At 36.1% G+C, this 10,870-nt stretch overlaps 1 protein-coding gene across 8 annotated transcripts in view; it reads left to right on the top strand.

Moving 5' to 3' along the window:
* Nucleotides 1–10,870, top strand: part of EFCAB11 (EF-hand calcium binding domain 11) — a 203,544-nt gene that overhangs the window by 23,269 nt on the left and 169,405 nt on the right. For all 8 annotated transcript variants that reach the window (XM_069085979.1, XM_069085983.1, XM_069085977.1 and 5 more), the window contains exon 3: nucleotides 7,593–7,638. In XM_069085979.1, coding sequence (XP_068942080.1) covers nucleotides 7,593–7,638 — 46 coding nt within the window. The remainder of the gene's footprint in view (nucleotides 1–7,592; nucleotides 7,639–10,870) is intronic.

The raw sequence follows: 10,870 nt of genomic DNA, 5'->3' as shown, positions 1-10,870 counted from the left end.
ACATATATATACATATATATACTATTATTAATACTATTTTACATGTAATTGGGAAATAAGATACAGGCACTGGGGCATAGAGATCCACCATGCCCAACTGAAAAAGTCGAAAGGGGTAGGGGAGAAAATATGGGAGAGAGCAGATTGGAGGAGGGGATATCCTGTGGGATTGCAATTTTAGGGTGGTGGGTAGGGGAAAAAGGGGGAGAAAATATGTAACTCAAAATATGGCAGAAAATGAATGATGTAAATCAGAAGTTAATAAAGCATTTGAAAAAGAAAAAAAGAAAAAATTAAACATGCAACTAAAAAATAGGAAACTTCCAAATAATCTCCAAACATAGACAAAAATAGAAATACTGAAAATAAAAATCTTTTTTTAAATGCTTTATAACTTCTGATTTACATCATTTGTTTCCACCAGATTTTGAGTTACAAATTTTCTCCCCATTTTTCCTCTCCCACCACCCCAAAGTAGCAGTCCCACAGAATATCCCCTCCTCCAATCTACTCTCTCCCATATTTTCTCCCATACCCCTTTCCACTCTTCCAGTGTATCTCTATGTCTCAGTGCCTGTATAACTTATTTCCCAATTACATGTAAAATAGTATTAATAATAGTATATACATATATATATATATACATACACACACACATATATATTTGAATATTTGATTTTAAAACTTTGAATTCCAGATTCATTCCCTTCCTTCCTTGTCACCCACTGTTACTGGGAAGATAAGCAGTTCAGTATAGGTTGTACATGTGTGGCTAATGCAAAACAATAACATAGTAGATATCCTCCCTCCTATCCCACCTCCCACTTGTTCTATTCTCTACTTTGGTCCCATCCCTTTTCAAAAGTGAGGGCTTCCAACTTCCCTCCCCCCCAGCCTGCCCTCCCTTCCATCATGCCCCCTCTCATCCCCTTACCCCTACTCTCCTGTAGGGTGAGATACCCTATTTAGTGTGTATTTAATTCCCTCCCCAAGACAAATTCCATGGGAATAAGATTGACCCATTCCCTTTTGCCTTCCTATTCTTCACTCCATTGTAACCATTTTCCCTTGCCTCTTCTATATGAGATAGTTTGCCCCAATCTGTCTCTCCCCATCTCCTCTCATTATATTTCTCTCACCTCTTAATTTCACCTTTTAAGTATAATCCCTTCCTATTAAATTGATCCTGTGCCCTCCATCTATGTATACCTGTAAACATATATGCACACATTCACCTATGTATTCATATGCCCATATACACTCATATATAGATATATATTTCTATTCCCTTCAACTATTTTCATACTGAGAAAAGTTTCATAAGTTACAATTATTGTTTTTCCATGTAGGAATGTTAATAGTTCAACTTTGATAAGTTCCTTATGATTCCTTTTCCCTGTTTACCTTCTCATGCTTCTCTTGCTTCTTGTATCTGAATGTCAAATTTTCTATTTAACTCTGGTTTTTTCAGCAAGAATGCTTGAACGTCCTCTATTCCACTGAATAACCATATTTTCCCCTGAAACATAATACGCAGTTTTCCTGGGTAGGTGACTCTTGGTTTTAATCCCAGCTCCTTTGACCTCCGGAATATCATTTCTGCCAGCCTGCCAGGCTGTCCTCAGTGGGAAGTTAGCTTCTGTGTGTCATTTTGTGGGTTCTTCAGCTCCAAAGTTTGTTCAGAGTTCCCTTTTTACATTGATTTGGGAAGGTGGAAGCAGGAACTGCTTGGAGGTCCTGCTTCTACTCCCCCATCTTGACTTTGCCCCTGAAAGCTTCTGGAAATTTTTTCTTTATCAATGTTTTATTGATACTCTTTTTATGTTAGCATCATCTCCCAATGACTCCCACTTCCCTAAATATTCATTATGTCTGTAAGAATTATGTATAGTTAAGGAAAGTAAAAATATACTGCCCATGTCCAAATGTATGAATCATTCTGTATACCATTCCATTATCTCTTGTATAGAGGCAAGAAGTATACTTCAGTCTCAGCCCTCTTACATCAGGGTTGCTCACTGCGTTGATAGGTTTTTTTAAAATAACTTTTTCTTGATTTTCTTTGGTTTTTACATCACCAAGATGTCTCCCAATTTCCCTTACCCTCTTCCTCCCTCCCAGATAGCCATCCTATATTGCAAATAGTTTTAGTTGTTCCTGTTTTAAAAGAAAAAGTAGAAAGATGAAAAATTAGCAAAACCAATTAAGATGTTAAAAAAAATCTGAAAACACATACAAGATAACATGCCTGTGGTTACCTTCCACCTCTGCAAAGGAGTTGGGGGAGCAGGGTCCTCCTATTTCTACTTCAGTGTTAGGCTTGTTCTTTATAATGTTGTAATATTCACTTTTGATTACTTTTCATTTAAATTGTCGTAGTTGTGTATATTGTTTTCTTGGCTCTGCCCATATCACTCTGCATCAGATCATACTAATGTTGCCGTGCTTTAATGTATTCATCATATTTCTTGTTTCTTAACACATATTCTATTAAATTCACGTGCCACAATTTGTTTAGCCATTCCCCAACTGTTGGATATTTGCTTCGTTATCAGTTCTTTACTGCTTAAATAGTTGGGTGTATATATTTTTATCAATGAACTCTTTAGGGTCTAAGCCTAGTAATGGCATCTCTGGGTGAACAGATATGGACATTTTAGCTATTTATTTATATAATTCCAAATTGCTTTCTAAAATGGATGTATTGATTCACAGCTCCACCAAGAACACACAAGTATCTTCTCATAACCAATCCAACATTGACTACTCTTGTTCTTATCATCTTTTGCCGATTGCTGGATCAAAGTGAAACTTCAGAGTTGTTTTGATTTGTATTTCTTCTATTAGTAGTAATTTGAAGTACTCTTTCATTTGGCTGTGAGTAGTTTGCAATTCTTTTGAAAACGATTTATCCATATCCTTTGACTACATAAATAAATGAATAAAGGTTATGTGTATATATACATATTGATAATTATGTGTATACATACACATATATACATACACACCTATACACATACATATATACAGACATTTATATACACTGAAGTCTTTCAGTGTTGTTTTCCTTTTCATTATTGTGGTCTTCATGTAAATTGTTCTTGCTTTTTTCTAAATCAGTTTATACAAATTTTACTAAGTTGAGTTTTTTTAAAGAATTCTTAATATTCATCATTCTTTTAATTGCAATAATATTTCATTATATTTGCATACCATAATTTGTTCAGCTGTTTCCTAGTCTGTGGGCTCACATGTTCAATTCATTAGTATTTTTGTCCTTTAACTTATTGATATAGTTTATTTAGGAATCTTAACAAATTACTGGGTTTTGTTTTCTAATGCATTTTGGTACCCTTCTTATGTTGGATGTTTTCACCCCATTCACATTTGCAGTTGTATTTCTTCTCTCTATATGTGTCTTTGTCTCTGTCTGTCTGTCTTTCTGTCTCTCTGTCTCCATCTCTCTTCCTCCTCTGCCTTTTTCTCTTCCTCTTCTTCTCTGCCCTCTCTCTCTTTCCCTACTTCCCTCTCTTCCCCCTTCTTTATAAGAAAAATAAATAAATCCACATCCTAGTATAACCTTAGTAATAACCTTATTTCATGTTACGTACTGCTCATAATTTATGCCCCTCAGACTGAGTTTATTGCTAGCTTCTTTGTAGATTTTGTCTCCTTTAAACTTCTAGGTATCTCTTGGGCTCTCCTTCCTATACTATGGGTGTCTCTGTGGTATGAATTTGACTTGGTTAGTATTCAAACTTTTTTGTGTCCTTCCCACTCTCCCTCCCTCCACCTTCCTTTTCAGTTTAAACCCCTTTTGATTACACTTAGAAGATTACACTCCAAGCAAATACATTCTTACTAGCCGTTGTTAGGTGCACTATATAACTGGCCAACAGCTTGTCATTCCTATTTTTTAAGCCACGGTTCAAAAATTCCATTCTCGTACATCAATTTATCTGCCTTTCTCTTCTTAATCCTTTGCCTTCCAAGGACCAGCTGTAATGACAATGCCACCTGTGTGCCTAAAGAAATTCCATTTCTGGCATAAAACTTTGTAATCCTTAGCAGTCCATTCCTAGTTCTTTCAAGCAGCATCATTTGTCACCCCATGAATTACCAGATGTGGGTCATCAGGTCTGATAAGTCTTGAAGGTTCTTTTCCCTGTTTTGGCCCTGTGCCCTGGGAAGACAGCAGACTTCTTTATTATTATCAGACAAGTAACTGCTTCAGTGGCCCTCAGCAAGGCGTTACTAACCCCCACTGTCCTTCTCTTTTTCCCTTGACTCTAGGAAATTATCTCTTACCTCACAGCACCTGTAGATCTACAACATAATTCCTTTGAGGACAAACAGCTGCTTTCTTTCCAGAGCATACAGTCTCATCTTGAGTAAAAGCTTTCTATCTGTATCTAAGCTCCACACGTTCAGGGTCCCATTTTCTATTCTTCTCTGTATCCTCTTGATACAGAGCACAATTCTCCTCTGACCCTTCAGATCTTTCCTATGTTTTTGTTTTCACGTTGAAACTTTTCTCTCTCATTTTTTAAATTAAGGAACACTTTATTCTGCTTGATAATCTGGAAAGTAGAGAGGCATACCTTAATCCCCTAACTCTTTCTCTTAGGAAACAGACTAGTCTCCAGTTTGGGTATAGGAAGCATTTATTTGGCCATAACAAGTCACCAGGAATTTATGAACCACTTACTCCACCCAGGCACTGTACTAAAATAAGAAAAGCAAAAGCAGTCGCTGCCCTCAAGGAGCTCACAATCTAACGATGAAGACAATAGTCAAAGAGAGATGTGTGTGTGTATCACATATATGTGTCTTTATACACGTATTGACATATAAATATATACACATATGTGGGATATGTGCAGCAAGATAGATATAAACAGGATAAATTGGAGATCATCTCTCAGGGAAAGCCCTAACATTAAGGAAGATCAGGAAAGGTTACTTACAAATAATGAAATTGCAGCTGAGACTTGAAGACAGGAATACAAGAGATAAAAATTTTACACGCTCATAGGATCTTCTATTCAGAGCTGGAAAGGACTTTACAAGTCATTTAATTCAACCTCATTTTACATATGTGGAAACTGAGGCCCAGAACCCCGCTCAAGATCACACAAGGGTTAAGTGGTGGATTTGGGATTTTAATACAGTGCTTTCCATTGTACCATCCTACCTCCCTGCAGTTTGTTTTTTTTTTTTTAATCTTTGGTATTTCTTCTAGTGTGTCATATAAAAAGTTTGAGGGACATAGTTTCTGGGTAATTAATCATTTTATTAATCATGCTAGTTGATAATTAATGAAAAGAGTCAGTGGCACTCTTTAAGGTCAAAGACCTCTCACAGAACTCATTCAGTGCTTATATGCCCTTGAAAGAGTGGATATTCCTGAGGATGACAATCAACTCTGATCAATCTGTTAACAATTAATGAGAAGAATGACAATTATAATGAGAGGTGGACCCATTTTAATGAGGGACTGAAGGATATGACTTTGATCAATCTCACTCCTAGATTACCCCCAGTCTCAACAATCTAGACAAAAGATCTACCCTGCCATCCAAGCCTGAGTAGAACAAAATGAACTTGAATTCACCTTACATTAAATTCTTTGTAAGGCTTTCTAGTTGGGTAGCGTTTCCCACCCAGGCTCAAAAAGTATTTACCCCAGGGCTTTGGACAGTCTCATCCATCAACAGTGTCCTTCAGTTCAATGTCTTGAACAATCTACAAGTTTCTAAACAAAACCCCTGATTCAATAATTGATTATTAATATAAGACAAAAATCATCATTTTTCCTACAAGAAGAATGCTGTGGTAAACTGCTTCAATTCTGGAGTTATTAAACAACTCACCTCATTAGCACCTCCTTAAAATTTTGAAAACCATTTCAGACTTTCCCTTTCTACTAGGCTCTTTTATCTAACCAACTTATTTTTAATTCAACAAGCATTTATTTATTAAACATCTGCTATGTTAGGTCACTATCCTAGGCAAGGTAGGCATGCAAAGACAAAAGGAATCTACATTCTGTTGGATGAAAACAACTTGTATGTTGACACAAGCAAGAGAGTTCCTGCCTTCAAGTAGCTTACGTTTTAATAAGGAAACACAACTCATATAGAAGAGTGATGACCAGGGAGGGGTGTTGTGGTCCAGCTGATGCACACATCTTTCCCAGGAATGGTGGTGATGATTTGTTTACTATTCCCAGAGCTAGAGGTCCAAAGTTTGTACTATGTTTTGGGAGGGTTGGGGGGCAGGGAGGGCATTGGGTGTCGAGGCAGTTGATTGGTAGCATGTCATGAAGCAGCTGTGTTGCTCTCCCTTGGGCGCAGGAAGCTCTTCCTCATCTCTTCCTCCTGGCTTCCCAGGCTTCCTTCAGGTTCCACATAAAATCCCACCTTCTACAGGAAGCCTCCACTAACCCACCTTAATTCCAGTGTGTTTCCTCTTTTAATTATTTCCTATTTATCCCATATATGGTTTACACGTTGTCTCCCCCGTTAGATTGTAACCTCCTTGAGGGCAGTGATGCTTTTGCCTCTTTTTGTATCCCCAACACTTAGCACAGTAGTGGGCACATCAGTAGGCACTGAATAAATGTTTATTGAATGAATGAAGGTATGTGCAATGAGTCCGAGTTAGATTTAAGGATGATTCGAAAGTTGTCAGACTAGACTACTAGGAAGATGGTCATAGCCTCAGTTCACAGCAATAACTTGTTATAAATGGAATTAAAGCCTCGTGAGAACATTTTAAAGTAATGGGATATGTTTCTTCCAGAGCAAGTACACAAAAATTTTGTAACTTCGTTGATTGGAAATCAATTCAGAGCTTCTGGTTATTGCAGAGATCCATGATTCATCTTTTAGTGGGTCTCTATCCTTGGCTTTTTTCTAGTTTAATACAAAAAGGTTGTCAAATCTAGACCTAATACATTTAGTTTTGGTTTTTAGGAATTATTCCTTCAACTTGCTCTTCGAAAGTTTTTAGTTGTACTAGAACATTCCCTTCTTCTCCTATCCCAACCTTCCTCATCATTCTTTCTTTCCATTTCATAAAATTTTTTTCATTATCACTACTGTTTTTGGAATATTTTAGTAATTTAACACAGTTGTTAAATATTTCTCATAAATCCACTTCATGCATGAGTCAAGACATCACCTTGTGATGTCACTGGTCTCCTTCAAAACGAAGGACAAACAGCAGTTCCTCATAACCTTTTGGCTACAACATGCCCCAAACTGGTAACCCCTGGAGATCAGAAGACATGGGCTGTACCACAAATGTTCTTTGTGACCTTGGACAACTCACTTCTCTTCAAACCTGGTCTAAATGATCTTCAAGTCCCTTTCCTATACCAAGTCTGAAAGTAGCAGATGGTCTACATACTTATTTCCAGATTTTGATGGCAAATTTATAAGAACTCTATCAGAGTTATTGTACATTATTTATCTACTATGTATATAATATTGGTTTCTCATTAATTGCATATTTTTCTCACAATCATTAAGCTTAACCCCTAAAAACTTCTAAGATTGCTTACCCTGCACTTTTTTTCTCTATTCTAGATAGAAGCAGATTCTGTTATGACATCAGTAAATTCAAACACTTCAGGTAATATGATAACTAATAATTATTTTTCATCTAAAATTTGTGTATTCATGAATTCATAAAGGTAACATTAAGCATATATATGGATACAGTAATTTTTTTCTGCTTTGTTTTCAAGTTATGCAGAAGGCTTTTGCAAGCCAACTTGTATTATTCTCTAATAAAAATAGTGTCCCCAAGTATTAGGAGCACTTGTGGTACATAGAGTATTTCCCCTTTAAAAGGCAGTTTAGCATCCCCCTAGAGAAAAGGAGATAGAGAATAGATACCAACACTTCAGGCTCATTGGTGGAAGAGAGCTGAGAACAGATGCTTAAAAATGGATGTCAAGAAAGTGTGTTCTCTCTCTCTCTCTCTCTCTCTGTCTCTCTCAGTCTCTCTCTCTGTCTCTCTCTCTCCATTAAAATTACTTTGTATTACTTAGTATATATTTATCTGTGTATATGTTGTATTCCCTCACCCAAGAATATAAGCTTCTTGAGAGAGGGAACTGTTTTGTTTTAGTCTTTCTATCCCCTACCCTTACCATAGTGGCTTGTATTTAGTAGGTTCTTTAAATATTGTTGGTTGAATTGAATTTGGGTTAAAACAATAATAAATAAGACATCATTTATGCCTTTCAAGCTCCTAACCTGCTAACAATATTAAAAATAATATCAGTTTTGATATCCAGCTAAGTTTTTGTTTGTTTGAATTTATATTTATAGTGTCATTTTATTTCATCTACAACAAATTCATTCAGTCAACAAATACTTATTGAGGACTTGCTATGTGTGTAACACAGTGCGCTACAAAAGAAGCACAAGATACAATAGTCCCCACCTTCAGAGAGAAGATGACATAAATATTAAAAATACAAATATAATTAATAGTTAAATAATCAATAAAGACAATAAATTCAGGAAACAGAATGACCTAGGCCAGACTTGGTTAGGGAAGGCTTCATCAAAAAAATGAAACTTGAATTAACCCCCAAAGGATGGAGGATTAGCATTTAAACAGAAAGAATTAGGGGTGTCCCCTGTAGGGACCAAAGAATTAGCTAAGGTACAAAGGCAAGAATAAGCCAGATGTTTCCAGATGTTAAGAACTAGATGAGCCTGATGAAAGTGAAAGATTGTGTAAATGAGAGATAAGGTTGGTAAGGTAATTTGGTAATAAGTTTTGAAAACCTTGAGTGTGAAACTAAGGAACTGTGACTTTATCTTGCAAGTAGTGGGAAACTTTTTATCTTAAAGAGTGGTATTATGAAATTGGTAATAGTTCAAATGATAAAGGTAGAAATAAGTTTTCTGAATTCAAATTCAGTGGGTAATCCCCAATTTTGTCTTGATCTTCATTTCCATTTCTAATTTGAAGATTTGCTTTCTTACATCAAATTTATTCTTTTCTTTTACATTCCTATTTTGTAGAAAGGTAAATGTCGATATTTAGCCTACAAAGAATTCCTTATTTATTTAAAAACATTATTGTAACAGAAACTGGCCATGGTTGGTATCATTTTCTTTTTGTCTTTATCTGTACATTGAATTTTTTCCCCATCCTTTCAAAGCATTGTCACCAATAATAATAATCTTAGTTCTATTTTTCAAGCTGACATAAGCCTATTTTAGATGAATACAGAGTTTATATATACATAATTCTAAGAGCTCTTATTTTGAGGACATTTTCAATCTATGAGAGGAATTGCTAAAATAACATAACTAATGATGAAACTACATCTCCATCATATTTGGACTCATGCTTGCAGTTGGAGTAAATATATTTTTGTTTCTTCTTTTAGTTTAATTATATATTATATATGTAATTGTTTGTATAATATATATTATGTATGTAATTGTTTGTAGAATAAGTACTAACTGGTTTATGGAGATAGTGCACTTGCAGTTGGGGAATCAAGAAGGGCTCCATGTAGAAGCTAGTGCTTGAGCTGTTTTGAAGGAAAAGACTTGGTGAAGAAGAGGTGAGAAGAGGGAGAGCACCCCTTGCATAGGAGATTGCCCGTGAAAAGGCTTGAAAATGGAAGATAGATAACATTTTGCCTAGGCCATAGAGTGAGAGAAGGGGCATAATGTGTAATTGAGACTGGAAAGGTAGATTGAGAACAAATGGTGAAGGACTTACAAGCCAAAAAGAGGAGTAGTTTATCCAAGAGACGAAATAAGGAACCCCAGCAGTAGAGGAATATCGTAGTTGGATCTTCCATTTTAAGGAAAATAACTTCAGCAACTATTTGGAAGATGGATTGATATGATATGGAAGGTGGATTGGATGATGTCATCCTCGAAAGTTGTATGTTGATGTTTGATTATTTTGGTCATGTCCAACTCTTTGTGACCCCATTTGGGGTTTTCTTAGCAAAGATATTGGAGTGGTTTACCATATCTTTCTCCAGTTCATTTTACAGAAGAGGAAACATGGTTAAGTGACTTGCCCTGGGTCACAGAGCTAATATCTGAGGCCAAATTTGAACTCAGGAAGATGAGTCTTCCTAACTCCAGCACTATCTCCCTAGCTGTCCTGAAAGTTATATAAGGATGTTCTGCTACTACAATTCTTGTTTGGGACAAAAATCAAGGTAAAGTGCCTTTGGAAAATTAAAGGAATATGGTAATCCATTGTAGTGAAATTTGCAACATTTCCCTTTTAACCATTACACCAAGCAAATAGAATTCTATACTTTCTAAGGTTATAAGCATCTGAATCTTCTCTTATGTGCAAAAAAAAGAGCCTACAATATTTCCTTTGCTATTTTGGGGCCTATTCACTATGTAAAACCTTCCTGATCCTTTGCTTGCCAGTTAGCCATGTTCATAGGATTGTATTAGATTATGTATCCATCATCTAAGTGACCACCTAGCTAAGTTTAAAGGAGTTCATCATTAGGCCAGAGTTTTCTTTTCTTTTTCAGCCTGTTCAATTTTTCAAGTTTCTCTATGAAGTCTTACAGGGCTTGTGATTTGTAGAAGTGTCTCTATTAATGAAATCACAGTTACTTGAAGTATTATCATCCTGAAAGCCCTACTCCTGAAACCTCACCAGATAATAGAAAGGTAAAAAAAAAACAAAAGCAAAAAGATAGAAGTGTACCTCGGGATCTCAAAGTTTATATCTTTGTAGGAAAAATTCTGACAGGCCCGACCCGAACGGCAAGACTTCACATATCTTGTCTCGTACAATGCGTATTCACGATTGTTTGCATGTTGTCTCCCCCATATCTTGTCTCGTACAATGC

The sequence above is a fragment of the Petaurus breviceps genome, unplaced genomic scaffold (genome assembly GCF_028583685.1).
Source record: "Petaurus breviceps papuanus isolate PSGF00001 unplaced genomic scaffold, PetGlider_PUasm1.0 177, whole genome shotgun sequence".
Classification (NCBI taxonomy): domain Eukaryota; kingdom Metazoa; phylum Chordata; class Mammalia; order Diprotodontia; family Petauridae; genus Petaurus; species Petaurus breviceps.
Note: the sequence above shows the minus strand (reverse complement) of the source record. Positions and strands in the feature narration are given on the sequence as shown.